The sequence below is a fragment of the Megalobrama amblycephala genome, linkage group LG9, assembly GCF_018812025.1.
Source record: "Megalobrama amblycephala isolate DHTTF-2021 linkage group LG9, ASM1881202v1, whole genome shotgun sequence".
NCBI classification, from domain to species: Eukaryota; Metazoa; Chordata; class Actinopteri; order Cypriniformes; family Xenocyprididae; genus Megalobrama; species Megalobrama amblycephala.
Genome location: NC_063052.1, coordinates 21140953 through 21157400, shown reverse-complemented (window position 1 = coordinate 21157400; position 16448 = coordinate 21140953). Strand labels below are relative to the sequence as shown.

Below are 16448 nucleotides of genomic sequence, written 5' to 3'. Positions count from 1 at the left end.
AGAAGAGAGTATTCTTGTTTATGGTAAATAGTTAATATGTGGGCAGTGTATATTTTTATGTTAGATGAATTAATAAATTAAAACTAATTTTATGTTTTAAAAAATGCCAAATTATATACTCAAAATAGATCATACTCACTAGTTAAGTTTACACATTCTACATAAACTGATGCTGTTTTGTTTTTTGTTCATGTATGGTGTGGATGTACCTGCACATATTTTCATATTAATTTTGATATAAAGCTTTTACAACTTTATAAATGTCTATGCTGTCACTTTTGATCAATTTAATGCATCCTTGCTGAATAAAAGTATTAATTTACTTTATTTAAAAAAAAAATAAAAAAAAATAAAAAATAAAAAAACTGACCCCAAACTTTTGAATGGTAGTGACGTTACAAAAGCTTTCCATTTCAGATAAATGCTGTTCTTTGAACTTTCTATTCATCAAATAATCCTGAAAAAAAGTGTACACATCCATTTTTAACAGATTTTATGCAAATCTGCATATTAGAATGATTTCTGAAGGAAACACAAATAAATTGCATTTTAAAATGTATTCATTTATATATATATATATATTTTTTTTTAATTATAAATATAAATATTTCCCAATATTACCTTTGGGAAAAAGCAGATAAACATCAATATATAATATATAAATAAATATTTCCCAATATTACCTTTTCTGTATTTTGGATCAAAGAAATGAAGCCATGGCAAGCAGAAGTCTTACAATCATCTCCATAGCCCAAAGACAAGCATTCCAGCATTAATAAAAACACCTTGAAATGTAACTTTTTTTTGATGTGCCCTTTAAACACAACATCCTGTGGCCTATTATGAGATGCTTATTCCAACTGGAGAGTAAAATATCAATAACTGCAGATGCAGTTTCCATATACCAATCTGACATGTTCAACTGTTCAAAAGTAATTTGATCAGATTTCAGCTTGGATCAAATCTTCAATATGTGTTGGAGGAAAAAAAAAAAAAAAAAAAAAAAAAAAATTCTGAAATCAGGTTAGATCACAAAATCCAATCTTAGTTTTGATCAAACCTTTGGTATGCATTCAAAACTCTTTAGTAAGTTTGGGATACTTTTGACCCCCTATTAAAAAAAACCCCTGCAATGCTGAACAGAACACAAAACTAATAGCGTAAATAACCAAAAACACTTTCTATCACCTTGAGAACTGAAGTATTACAGATTCTGTTCATCTCCAACCTCAAAATAAAGACACATCACATGACCATAAAAAGGTACTTTATTTGGATAAATGTACAGTTGTAGCACACATTGTTTAGCGGTAACGGTGCAGCTGCAGGGTGTTGCGTCTCTTCCAGGCTGCACGTCGAGAGCCACCGATGGTGAGGTGGAACTTGTGGCCCTTGCCCAGACCACGGCTCTTCTTGCCAGCAGATGTGAGCCCACGCATTTCCCTGTGCTTGTGCACAGCCTTGGTGATCCATTGCGTGTCGGGGTTACGTCTGATGGCTTTGTGGAAGGTGTCAATGAGGATCACTTCAAAGAACTTGTATGTGGAATCTTCACCCACCCAGTAGGAGTTTAGTACCCGCAGACCTCCGCAATGACGACCGGCACGCTCCTGAAAACAAGACAAACAGAGGGGTTAGACCACCACCACCATAAGAAAATAAATGACCATCAAATAGTGATAGTCTGTACGTCTTGTTTGTGAGAACTTTGACCCACTTGTAAACTGCACCGATGTTGCCCAACCCAACCATAACAGTTTGCCAAATCGGTCATAAGGGTGTAGTGTTTACTCTATGCAGAAATCACCCCACAAAGGGACTAACACTTCCCTGCTGCATTTATGCTGCAGCATAAAAAATATAAAAAAGAATGCTAAAAAATTTATCCAAATTGTCAACAGATTAAATGTGAAAGCGAGTAAAGTGCGCTGCCTTTAATATAATCATTATAGCTGTCAGTCACAGCGCAATTGGCTACAATGCTCAATTCAATCTCAACACTGCCTTTAACAGTTTTCAGACAGAGCATGAACACATAAGCATGAGACAGTTTGAAATCAGCTGTCAAATGTACCAAATTGAGTCGAAATAGTGTTGGTTGCAGTCCACCCGTCCAACCAGACACCAGACACGTAAATATTATTCCACCCTTTACATCAAATATTAACAGGTCAGGACTCTGACCGAGTAAGCTGCTGTGGGAAAAGCAATAATTCTGATATAATATACATTTTTCTAAAATGTTTGTTGTTGGACATTAAACGTGACATATGTAGAATTTTAAATCTACAAGTGTAAAGTGACAACTGCAATGCAGGATAATATAATTACTAAGCTCAGATGAGTGGATGTGTTCCTTACCAGTTAACGTTTAGTCTGCTTTTGTTCTTATTTTTGTTTATAAAGTGAATTTAACTTATGCTTTATGTCCATACCATCCAGCTCTACCTGCTGCATTACAAGAGTTTGCCCAGTCAACATCAATCCAAAGTAGTAATAAATTACCATTCATTTACGCTACTGATTCTTAAAGAGAACTTGTAAACCGATAAAGAAAAATCTACCGTTAGCTTACAGTGAGTTGTTAATTTAGGGTATATGCTTTTGTTAGAGCCATCAGTCCATCTCTTTTTAAACTTTTTAAATCTTGTTTAACAGCTAAATTCCTGGAAAAACTAGGTTACCCATGATTCTGCACAAAAAACAAAAATAACGACTTTATTCAACAATATTCTCTCTTCTGTGTCATTCTCTTACGCTGTTTACGTTCAACGCTTCCAGGTTCTAACTGAGAGCATATTGTTGAATAAAGTATTTTTGTTTTTGCGCACAAAAAGTATTCTCCTCGCTTCATAAAATTAAGGTTGAACCACTGCAGTCATGTGGACTATTTTAACAATGTCTTTAGTACCTTTCTGGACCTTGAAAGTGGTATTTAAATTGCTGTCTATGGAGGAGTCAGATACCTCAGATTATCAAAAATATCTTAATTTATGTTCAGAAGATTAACGAAGGTCTTACGGGTGTGGAACGACATGAGGGTGAGTAATTAACGACAGAATTTTCATTTTTGGGTGAACTAACCCTTTAAGCACACAGTCCTGTACCCTTACATTTTAGTCAGATTTTTAAATACTTTGATTCAAATCAAAGCTTGTAATTTGTTGATGGTGCCCAGGGGGCTCAATGTTTCCACTTTTGGGGGAGATAAACCTATCAATTGCAAACTAATAGTAGTCAATGAGCTATAAACTGGGTTAAGAGAAACTTTAAAACTTTAACAAAGACTTCAAATCCAAACAAAAAAACATCAGAAAATACTGCCAAAAACAAATCACTAGGGCTGTTTATATGCAGAAAGAGTTATAGCTTGATGGTAGAGATCACAGAAGTACCTGTACTTTGCTACCAATTCAACAAAGAATGATATCAGTCACACTATAGTACTAACCAACTCAGTAACTGGACACTGTGATGCACAGCCATTTTCTGTGCAAATGCACTCTGTGAAGAACGCTCACAATATTACAGACGTCTGTAGCTCATCTTCGGAACATTTACACTGGAACCGATTCTAGCGTACATTGACATGGACAATGGGTTGTAAAATTCAAAGTATCTAACCATAAATAAATGTCAGATACTTAGATACCCACTATTCTAAACACATGCCTGATTTTTAAGACTGTTGAAGTATGTACAGCATATAGATTTTAGCAAATCCAATCTGTCTGACTGAACAAAATATGTCAAGGTGTGTCATTGTGTCTAACTGTGGATCACCTCATAGGCTGAGATGCTGCTCACATACCTCAGCTACTGACTGCAGACTGCGTGCAAACTTGATCTGGTTGACACCATGGTGCACAGGTTTGCCGTAGGTTGCACCTTTGGGCACGGGGCGCTTGCGACCTCCACGACGCACACGTATACGGTAGATGACGTAGCCTGTTTGGTCAAGAGCACAGAGCGTTCAGTTACACAGACTTGAGACAGAACAAGAACATGAGGCTGAAACTACAGTTACAGAACATTCAAGTGGTTAAACACCTGATCGACAAAACAGATCAATGATAAATCAGATGAATGAATATAAGACGTCACTATGTGTCATCACTATGTGCTAGAGGTATTGTCACACATCACTTCCTAGAGTGCCTCATTTTGCTCGAGTTTGAGTTATTGCTGATAATACAGTAGGAAAAAAAAAGTGTCAGATTTAGGAATGACTTATAACAGTATTGTTACGCAGTGCATTTAATTAAACATTTGATTCTGAATCGATATAAAATTCATAGGCACAGGCTACATTTAAAGGGATAGTTCACCCAAAAATGAAAATTTGATGTTTATCTGCTTACCCCCAGGGCATCCAAAATGTAGGCGAACACAAATGATGATTTTTAACTCCAACGGTTGCGATCTGTCAGTCGTATAATGCATTGAAACGCTAACACCATCTGTAAGAATCAAATAAACACTACAGACAAATCCAAATTAAACCCTACGGCTCGTGACGACACACTGATGTCCTAAGACACTAAACGATCGGTTTGAGCAAGAAACCGAACAGTATTTATATCACTTTTTACCTCTAAAACACCACTATGTCCAACTGCCCTCCAAATCTGGTTAGTGAGGTCTGATCACACTCTAACAGAAGTGATGTCTCGCTCTCATTGAAGCACGAGAGATCACTTCCTTCATCAGAGCGCGTTTTTTGACCTCACTAACCGGATGCCGAACGCAGTTGGACATGGTGGTGTATTGGAGGTAAAAAATTATATATACATATATTGTTCAGTTTCTCACACAAACCAATCGTTTCGTGTCTTAGGACATCAATGTGTCGTCACGAGCCGCAGGGTTTAATTTGGATTTGTCTGTGCGTGTTTGATTCTTATAGATGGTGTTACCGTTTCAATGCATTATATGACTGATAGACCACAGTGGTTGGAGTTAAAAAAATCATCATTTGTGTTCTACTGAAGAAACAAAGTCACCTACATCTTGGATGCCCAGGGGGTAAGCAGATAAAAATCTCATTTTCATTTTTGGGTAAACTACACCTTTAACAAAGGAATAGGAAGTCAAAAAAGCATTATGGGTAATGCTAAACAGTGTGGTTAATTCATTTAGACCTCAACCTCTCTCTCTAAAGACAGCAAAAGTGTCTGAAAAGTGCTGTGTGTAACATACAGCTCATTAGAAAAATCATACGCAACCAGTAAACTATCAGACACTGATCAGCTCACATCACTTACCCTGTTTGGCCTTGTATCCCAGTCTGCGGGCTTTATCGGGTCTAGTGGGTCTCGGAGCCCGGTGAAGGGAGGACAGCTGACGGTACTGCCAGCACCGCACACGGAGCAGAAATCTCATCACATCCGACTGCTTCTTCCTCCATAACTCCTGCATGTACTTGTACGCTCCCATGATGCCTCACCTTGCGACACCAAAAAATAGAGACCGGTCAAGAAAACAATTTATGAAAAATACATCAATATATCCAAGTTACATGCATGCGTAAAATGGTAGTTTTTTTTCAGAAGTTGACATGATGCTCCATCTAAAACTATTACAAACACCATTTTACTCACCTGCATGTGCAGCTTATGAGCTCACTGATTGAAACTACATGGAACACTTACATTAATACTTCATTAGAAGTCTTACAAATTAATTAATACAGGCAAAAGTTAAAAGAAACCTTTAAGACATACTTCATTTTAATCTTGATGTGTCTTTATAGTTGGACATTTTAATCAACCACAATACGACAGGTCACAGATCTGCTATCTAACGAGCAAGTATATATGCATTCACATTATCAGGAGTAACAGTTATTTGAGCTCATAATTCAGATTAATACAGTTGCTTTAAGCGGGAATTATATAATAATCTACTGTAATATAAGCCCATAAGCGGTGTCTGTTGTGTAGAGCTTTGGCATGGCAACTGTTAGCGTTACATGCAGTCATGTAAAAAAAAATCCAACAAAGTCAAACACAACGATTACAGTAAGCATATAAAATGCAATTCCCGAAAATGACGTTTGATATAATAAAATGTGTGTAACCGAATTCTGATAGAAAAGGGAAGAAACGTGCAAACTCCGGCATGACATTAGCTACCTTACTCCTCACAATTTAGCATCAAAATTAACGTTCAACATCGTTATTGGAGAAAAATAACGGTTAGATAGTATAACTAAGATGTTCGGCATTAAATACTTTCATTGTGTGATTTGGATGACATTAAACGCATTGAGATATTTGATGGATTCTACATTCAGAAAAATGAGAAAGTCTCGCTTACTTGATGGCGTACTAACCGGAAAGAGAGAAGCAAATTACCCATAGTGCTTTATTGGACTATTCCTTGCGTATTTCCGGTTCCGTTGTTTAAGATTTCTGGGAAATGTAGTCTGTGTCTAAGAATTCTATTTTATAAATCACAATCAAATGTATTTAACCGATTAGATACATTAGAAACATTGTTGTAACACAGTTATTATTAAATCTCAGACCAAATAATAAGATTTTTGCCACCGTTCTCTTATCAGCAATGGTTCAGACCCAGAGCAAAAAGAGGCGAGCAAACGACTCCCGGAAGTGACGTTTGACAACACCTCTAGCACGTAGTAATGACACTAAAAGTCTTGTATTCACATTCATCTGATTTTACATTGATCGTTTTCTTTGATCATATGGTGATTGTCAACCAATCCGTATAAGGTAAGTGATTTTTTATCAGTCTAGTAACAGTTAGCCTAACTGTCATGAATGAATGCATGTCTGGTTTCAATTTAAGACAACTGGTTAATGTCTTTGCTTTGACAATGATCATATAACAAAACTAAACTGAGCGTTGTGTTTATTTTATTTAAGCTACGCAATATCTAACTTAAGATGATATAAATACATATCAAGCACAATGGGGTCCAAAAGTCTGAGACTACATTGAAAATAATTTTTCCATTTAAATCTAAAAAATAAAAATGTAAACATTTAAAATAAAGATTGCATCGAGGTCACTTATCAGTTGTGTTAAGGTCCGAAATTTTTGCTTGCGTTTTTTCGTATTCGTAATCCTAAAAATTCGTCACGCACAGAGACCTTGCACACACCGATGCGTATTATAATGAATGCGTTGCGGAAAAAAGCAAAACAATACAAAATGAAGTCTTCAAGCAGTGAGCATGATTTAGTTGTCCCCTCTCTCCTTAAAAAGAGGAAATATTGGGTCCATCCAATTTCGAGATTGCATAGAGAGAAATGAGAATACTACTATGGAGTCAAATTAATGCCTTAAAGTTTTGCACAAAAATAAAGTTTTGCAAAAAAAAAAAAAAGAATTGAGCAATAAAAAAATGTTTTGCAAACAAAAATAAAGAATTGCAAAGGAAAAATAAAGTATTGAGCAGAAAAAAATAAGTTTTGCAAACAAAAATAATAAATTGCAAACTAAAATAACGTAGTGCAAAAATAAAAATATAATCAATTACAAAAATCAATGACAGCTGTAATCCTATTTTATCTTTGCCACATTTTTCATGCTCAAAACAACTAAATCATTTGCAACGCTCATTTTATTCTGCGTTTCAGTCAAGCATGCGCTCACGGTACCGGCTTTCTTTTGCGCTGCACTTTTCTGTGCGGTTCTCTTTATGGCACTGGTTTGACGTGAGGGTGGAGTCAAGAAACGGGGGCACGCCCCCGCGAAACACGTCATCGGCAGGAGACGCAGATCTCAACAGAACAGATCAAGGCTGCGTCCGAAAACCTAGGTAGCTGTCTTGCTGCCTCGCTGTCTTATAAGAGAATGACTTGTACGGCAGCGTTTGTGCATGAAGGCACCTCACAAAATTGATTTCAGACAGACTTCTGAGGCAGCGTAACAGTTTAATGATCTACAGCAATATAGCACGCACTTTGGTGAGAACTAAACAAATATTTAATTACTACAGTAGTAATTTCTCGATAGAAATGATATCAAAATTGAAATATGTTGGTCAAAATCGTACATTTATATACAAACTGAGCAGCAAACGCAACTTTCGGACGCCATCTTTATTTTTCTAGCTCAACTGTCACAGAATGGAAAGCACAGGATTGTGGGATATCAAAGGCAGCTAAGGATACATCTATGCTTCCTTCAAAAATCGATCTGAGGAAGGTATCTCATGTGACAGGAAGTGAAGCTAACATTGGATTCGGACGTGCCTTGATGCCTTACTACCTTGAAATGTGTCCTCAGAAGGCAGCATTTTCCAGTTTTCGGACGCAGCCCAAGCATAGAGACAGCGCATTTATTATAATCTGAAAACCACGCCCACCGGGGGGAAAACAATCCAACCGTCTCCATTGACTTTGTATTGCGTGAGGCTGCCTTCTCGTCTTTTCTGACTCATTACAAAAAAAAACAGAACAATGCCTAAAGCTGCTGTGTGACAAGGTGTACAGCTAACAAGCTAAAAAACCCAAAAATACGTTTTTATAGGCTGTTGACCCCAAAAAAGGAATGTTTAAGGACACAAAAGTGGATACAGGCAGTGAAACAGAGCGCAACGGGTCATATTACTATTAAGAAATGCATTGGAGGGGGTCGTAATCGGCGACAACATATGCTAAACAAACCAACAAAAACAAACCATTCATTATTTTTAACCATGTCAAAGAATTATTTCACCTGTCGCCGATTACGTTCCCCTCCAATGCATTTCGCAGAGGCGTGCTCCCGTTTCTTGACTCCACCCCCACGTCAAACCAGTGCCATAAAGAGAACCGCACAGAAAAGTGCAGCACAAAGGAATTTCGGTATCGTGCGCGCACGCTTGACTGAAACGCAGAATAAAATGAGCGTTGCAAATGATTTAGTAGGTTTGAGCATGAAAAATATGTGGCAAAGATAAAATAGGATTACAGCTGTCATTGATTTTTGTAATTGATTATATTTTTATTTTTGCACTACTTTATTTTATTTAGCAATTTATTAGTTTTGTTTGCAAAACTTATTTTTTTCCGCTCAATACTTTATTTTTCCTTTGCAATTCTTTATTTTTGTTTGCAAAACATTTTTTTATTGCTCAATTGTTTTTTTTTTTTTTTTTTGTTTTTTTTGCAAAACTTTATTTTTGTGCAAAACTTTAAGGCATTAATTTGACTCCAAATATTGACATATAATTCACCACATCAAGAAGCTGCGAGATTATACCGAGCAATTCAAAGTTTACTTCAGGATGTCAGTGGCTCAGTTTGATGCTTTGCTACTGGCACAATCTGTCTTTATATTCTGTCTCTTTGTATTCCGCACGTTGTTTGTCATTCAGTGCTGCTGTTTTGTGCTGTAGGATCAACTTGATCAACGTGGATCAACTCAGATGGCATTCGGGATTTTTGCGTACGGTGGCTCTGAATTGTCAAAACGTCTCTCAAAATGCGTGCCACGGATGCGAAAAACGCAGAAAATCGAACCTGATCCGAATTTTTTTTTTGACGGATGAAAGTTTCGGAGGCAGTGTGCAAACGTGATTGACATAACGTGAGGTCGAATTAATTTTTTAACGTGCGAAAATTTCGCATGCGAATTTCGGACTCGGTGTGCAGAGGCCTTTACTGAAAATTTCTTGCTTCCATTGAAAGACAAGATGCTCTTTGGAACATCCTCAATCATGCTAGTCTAGAGAACATCATGAGCTTCAGGATTTGTCCATTCATAGAAGTTTGATAGTAACGTATGTCCAATTAATATATGTTTTTTTTGTTCCCAATTTAAATAGTCAAATTATTATGTGAATACTAAAATTTGTGGGGAAACAGTGAGAAAAACTAGAAGCATTTTTGCTCATTTTCACATTTGCCTATCATGCTTTTTACACTGCTGCCCTTCTGGTTGGTTCTGGATGTGTTGTTTGTTTGTGTGTTTCAGGGCAGGTAACTATGGGTAAGGGTTGTAAGGTTGTGGTTTGTGGTATGGCATCTGTGGGGAAAACAGCCATCCTGGAGCAGTTACTGTATGGCACTCACACTGCAGGTAAAATTCATATCAAAAACACCCACTTTTATAGTTCACATGACTCAAAAATTGAGTGAGTATGGCAGCTGCTGCTCATCAGCTTAAACAGACACTCTAGCAAAGGGTAACAGTAAAGTATGAATATGACTTTATGGTATGAATGTGACTTGAACTAGATACATAAAAACTGGATTCCATGTGGATATTTACTGTATCATAATTAGCGGTAAATTAGATATACAAAAATCAACATGCTCTTTGTAAATTCTGAACGATATGGGTAATAAAATTCAAATATGTGTAATAAATTATTGTCTGCCTTTGGTTTGCTCAGTTGGGACTTCATAAAAGACATCTAACATTCTCATATATTATTGATTTGACTGCTGAACAAAAGTTCAACTGAATTGAGCTGATTAATGACATTATTGTCTTTACAGCTGAAATTATTATATTAAAGGTGCCGTAGAATGTGTTTTCAAAAGATGTAATATAAGTCTAAGGTGTACCTGAATGTGTCTGTGAAGTTTCAGCTCAAAATACCCCATCGATTTTTTTTATTTATTTATTTTTATTCATTTTTTTAACTGCCTATTTTGGGGCATTATTAAATATGCGCCGATTCAGGCTGCGGCCCCTTTAAATTCTCGTGCCCCCTGCCCCCGAGCTTGCGACTGCCTTAACTCTTTGACACGTACGATCACACCGGTGTGATCAGTCTTGGCTGGCCCCAGGAGCGTACGATCACACCGGTGTGATTAGAACGTTCAGTGCAACTGCCAAATTCAAATGTGCGTGCGCGCTTTAACTGGCGCTAAACCAGAGATGGACGCGCGCAGCGCTTTTCATATATCACATATATGCAGTGTTTTCAACCAAATAATGTTCATTTCAGGTTTCAGACATTTAAATACACATGAGTACTAACAAAACAATATATTTAGAGTTTGTAAAATACACAATGATGTCTATAGAAGTGGAAATAACAACCCTTTCCATTATAACTTGACAACACGTTTAATTCATATCATATACACATTGTGAAAGTAACTTAAAAGCTTAGTCTATTCTTCCCCAGTTCCCCGGCACACTTACTTTCATGTATTTCGGGAGAAGTGGATAAATTCACGGGTTGTAAATCCAACAGATCCGATTCTCTGCGCAGTGCAAACTAACATGGCGGCGCCCATCGCTCATATGGCTCAACTAACACGATCGTTATGAAGGTGTTTAAACAGCAAAACACATCCACTTGCACATATTTGGCAATCGGAATATTAGATATTTCATGCTATAGTTAACAAATTTGTGAATATTTTGAATAAAAAAGGAAAAATTAAATGAAAGCAGATCATCATTCATACAGCGCTGCGGTGTGTCACGTAACAAGCAATGACGCGTCACCATGGAAACCATAAAGTGATACGTTCTAAATAACGGTCACCTTAAAAAAAACTCACGCTGGGGGATCAGCCAGAATATTTGAAACTTACGTGCGAAAGGGTTAAACAGCATAAACAAAGTTCACACAGCTAATATAACCCTCAAAATGGATCTTTTCTAAGTGTTCATCATGCAGCATGTCTAATCACATAAGTACAGTATTTATTTGGATGTTTACATTTCATTCTGAATGAGTTTGAGGCTGTGTTCCGTGGCTAACAGGCTAAAGCTAACATTATACACTGTTGGAGAGATTTATAAAGAATGAAGTTGTGTTTATGAATTATACATACTGCAAGTGTTTAATAATGAAAATAATGACGGCTCTTGTCTCCGTGAATACGGTAAGAAATGATGGTAATTTTAACCACATTTAACAGTACATTAGCAACATGCTAACGAAACATTTAGAAAGACAATTTACAAATATCACTAAAAATATCATGTTATCATGGATCATGTCAGTTATTATTGCTCCATCTGCCATTTTTCGCTATTGTTCTTGCTTGCTTACCTAGTCTGATGATTCAGCTGTGCACAGATACAGACGTTAATACTGGCTGCCCTTGTGTAATGGCTTGAACATGGGCTGGTATATGAAAATATTGGGGGCGTACATATTAATGATATCGACTGTTACGTAACAGTCAGTGTTATGTTGAGATTCGCCTGTTCTTCGGAGGTCTTTTAAACAAATCAAATTTACATAAGAAGGAGGAAACAATGGTGTTTGAGACTCACTGTATGTCATTTCCATGTACTGAACTCTTGTTATTCAACTATGTCAAGGTAAATTCAATTTTCTATTCTACGGCACCTTTAACTGTTATTTTCCTGTTTATTTCTGTGAAGCATCTTTGAAACAATTTGTATTGCATATAAATAAATATGTTATGAATTTACATAATCAGAAGAAACATTTTATGTTAATTTATGTTATCTTCCAGAAACATCTGGAAGCTTTATTGTGGCGTTATTTGCTGCCCCTCACTCTTTATGCAGGTCTCTTTCTCTTTTAAAGGGATAGTTCACCCAAAAATGAATATTCTGTCATCATTTACTCACCCTCAAATTGTTCCAAACTTGTATGAATTTCTTTCTGCTGAACACAAAAGAAGATATTTTAAAGATATTTTTCATTTTTGGGTGAACTATCCCTTTAAATCACAATTTTTTTGGTGATTTTAATTTTTGCATCTTTAGATGTTAGAGGATCTTACAATATTTGTTTTGTATGCATGTGCTTTAATCATTTAACATTTTGATAAACTAGTAAATAAACTATGAATTTGTAATTTACTGAAAAATTCATTTCTTTGTTTTTAATAAATTATTGTTTGCTAATTAATTATACTTCATAAATAGAACAACTAATAGATTGTATGTCTTTTTAACATATGCATGGGTTGCAGTGAAATTTTGAGTAATAGTTTGAGTAATTTTGAGTAATATCATTTTTGTTTAAAAAATACTAACATAATTTATATAAAATATTAATTATTTGCACTTTTCTGCATGACACTTGTGCGTAAGGGTGGACGGGTTACTATGACAGTTTGAAGTAGACCAAGAGATTAATTCCTGTATGCTGCCATTTTAATTAGGAACATATTAAAATAATAATAATCATAAATCCATGTCATGAACCCTTTAAATTGTCCAGAATGTATGAATTATGCATTTATTAGTCAGTGAATCAACTCATGAATGATCCTGGGTTGTGCATCATTCATGAAAGAATGAAAAGTGTATGAAGAAACATGTTTAATTAGACATTTAAATGAAACAGGACTGTCCTGTTTCAGGTGGAGAAACAAACGACACTCAGGAGGATATATATGTGGCCTCTGTCGAGACGGACCGTGGTGTGAGAGAGCAGTTACGTCTCTATGACACAAGAGGGCTGCGTGAGGGACTGGATTTACCCAAACACTTCTTCTCTGTGGCGGACGGCTTTGTGCTGGTCTATAGTGTGGACAGTCTGGAGTCATTCAAAAAAGTCGAGCTCTTGAAGAAGGAAATAGACAAGTCCAGAGACAAAAAAGAGGCATGAAAATAAAACAAAGTATTAAAAATGTCTTATTGACAGGAGAGCCACATTATACAAATAACATGTCCGACTTATATTTCACCCCATATAATCAAAAGAAACAAATATAAGAAACAGAATATTGTGTATAAAGAAAATGAAGCATGGTGATATATATGTAGCCTGTATATATATATATATATATATATATATATATATATATATATATATATATATATATATATATATATGTAAAAATATGAAAAGTAATATATGTATGTGGGTGTGTGTATGTATGTATGTGTATATATATATATGAATGTATATAGGTATAAATTTATTTATATACATGTATGCGAGTGTTTGTTTGTATATATATATATATATATATATATATATATATATATATATATATATATATATATATATATATATATATATATATATATACATATGTATGTATATATGTATTATTATTTATATGTGCTGTCAAATTGATAAACTGCATCTATCAGTTTGTAAATATGTTTGTGTGTGTGTATGTATATATATATATATATATATATACACACACACACCGTGATCAATAGATTTGACAGCACACACATACATATATATTCATACATTATGATTTTATTCACTTCAAGCTGACTTAAACTTTTATTACAGTAATGAGAATCTAAAAACATTTGAAAAACTTGAGAATTACAAACATACTTCAATATTATTATTATATAGATATTTATATATTTCTTTTATTATGGAAAGATTTCCATAAAAATGATGTCCCTGAACAATTCTTTTGATTTTTGGAGTGAAATAGGACTTGGCCATGTTTTCATGAGATTGACCCATGATAATTTGCTATGATCTGGTGTAACCTGTGAATATGTTCTCACACTGACTGTATTTGCATGTGCAGGTGATGGTGATCGTGTTGGGGAACAAGTTTGACCTGCGGGAACGTCGACAGGTGGACCAAGATGCTGCCCAGCAGTGGGCACGTGGGGAGAAGGTCAAACTTTGGGAGGTGACCGTGACAGACAGAAGCTCATTAATCGAACCCTTCACCAGCCTCACCAGCCGCCTCACACAGCCACAGAGCAAGTCTGCCTTTCCTCTGCCTGGCCGCAAGAGCAAGGGAACCCCCTCCAACGACATCTGAACACCACACACTGCCACAGTTTTAGCACTATGTTTGGTTGTCTATACTTCTTTCAGGGTACTTAAGACGTTTAAGGACTTTTAGAGAAAGAGCTAGGACTAGATCTATTTAAACACAAATAAATGCACTGATTTTTTAGGTTGTGTTTGTGCTCACTGATGGGAAAAGGGTAGAACATAGATGCAGTACTTGGAAAAGTTGTTTTTTTGTTTTGGAACAAATTTTGGGAAATGCCTAGGAGTCAGGTGAATCTCATGGAAAAAAAAAACATTGAAAAAATTAATTAGAAACAATATTGCATAAAGTAGAATCTATATTTAAATCAATAAGATTTTTTGGGTATCACTTTACAATAATGTTTGTTAAAATTAGTTAACTACATCAGTTAACGAACTAACAATGAAAAATATTTGTAAAGCGTTTATTATTCTCAGTTAATGTAAATCTCAACATATATGAATACATAATTAAAATCAAAATTTATATCTGAACCTGAGCTATACATGAACTAACAATGAACAGTTGTATTTGTATTATTGTTAACTAAGATTAATAAGTACAGTACAAAGGTACAGTATAGAGTTCATTTTAATGCATAAAATAACCTCAACTAATGGAACCTTATTGTTAATGATTTTTTTTTTTTTTTAATTATTAGGATCCCAAACTGTAAATCAAAACATTTCATTCATATTACTGCAAGTCTTCCAAATTTTTAACATTGAGTTGTTGTAATTATTCTGAATTATGATTATACTTCATTTATTAAAAAAAAAAATACTGTAATGATTTATTTTATTTTTTTTTTCAGTTGAATCTGGCAGTACAACAAATACTACTATGATGTTTTTTACATTATAATGAATTAAGCTTCAGTTCTTTGTGCAAAATATAATGCATACATTTTATAAAATAATTTAATTTTTTTATTATTTTATTTTGGGGTGGAATCTGACCTGGACATGAGAATCACCAGTTGCATTTATACAAAATGGTATAATGACATCCGTATAAAGAAAATGGACCGTTTCACTGCTTCTTCCATGTCCTTCAGATGTGAACTTCAACTTCATTTCAGCCAAGAACTGCCATCAAGTGCTTTAAAATGACAGTTGATAAACACGTTTTGTATTAAAGTCATATAACATGAAATCTTCCAGTATTATTTACAAATATAACTATAATCTTAGCTTTACAATCACAAAGCTACGAATCTTATAATCATGTAGCTAGTGAGATAAAGTTGTGTAGGCTATCGTTTTAAATAGCAAAAATAACATGTTAAGGAAGCTGCCTTTGTTGCTATAGAAAGCAGTGGAAAATTCCAGCAGTTATCAATCAAAAATTGTGAAATTCTTGTCTTAGCACATTCTAATTTATTTAACAGATATTTAAATAAATACACATATGTCTTATGCACTATGTAATGTGTTGATTCAACAAAATAAATATTTATTGACCGGCTACACTGTTTTTTTTTCTTGTTTTTTTTTTTTCTACTTCAGTTCATTTTAAAATTTGCACATCAATAAAGGTCATGTTGCTTTAACAAAAGAGCCTGTAAACTCTTAAGAGTCTTCTGTAAGATAAGATCAATGAACAATGTGTGTTTTGAAGATTTCATTTCACTTTTCACTGTCCTATATTCAACACAGTCCTAAATCACCAGTTAGGAGTCTTGTCACATTTTGTTCTAAAATCAAAAGAAATCGATTTATAATTTTCCTTATATAATTTGCCCATTTTAGGACCACTGCATCACGACACGATTTTCACAACAATGAAAAACACCCC

At 35.0% G+C, this 16448-nt stretch overlaps 2 protein-coding genes across 2 annotated transcripts; one reads left to right on the top strand and one right to left on the bottom strand.

The window, feature by feature from the left end:
* Window positions 1-1250: 1250 nt before the first annotated feature.
* rpl15 (ribosomal protein L15) lies at window positions 1251-6375 on the bottom strand. Its single transcript, XM_048202060.1, has 4 exons — window positions 6319-6375; window positions 5265-5446; window positions 3812-3948; window positions 1251-1610 (listed from the first exon to the last, which is right to left on the bottom strand). Exons 2-4 carry the CDS (start codon window positions 5434-5436, stop codon window positions 1305-1307), a joined length of 615 nt encoding a protein of 204 aa, XP_048058017.1. The 5' UTR covers window positions 5437-5446; window positions 6319-6375; the 3' UTR covers window positions 1251-1304.
* A 205-nt stretch (window positions 6376-6580) lies between these two features.
* Window positions 6581-14792, top strand: nkiras1 (NFKB inhibitor interacting Ras-like 1). The gene is made up of 4 exons (XM_048202061.1): window positions 6581-6737; window positions 9931-10035; window positions 13266-13507; window positions 14412-14792. Exons 2-4 carry the CDS (start codon window positions 9942-9944, stop codon window positions 14652-14654), a joined length of 579 nt encoding a protein of 192 aa, XP_048058018.1. The 5' UTR covers window positions 6581-6737; window positions 9931-9941; the 3' UTR covers window positions 14655-14792.
* Window positions 14793-16448: the final 1656 nt, after the last annotated feature.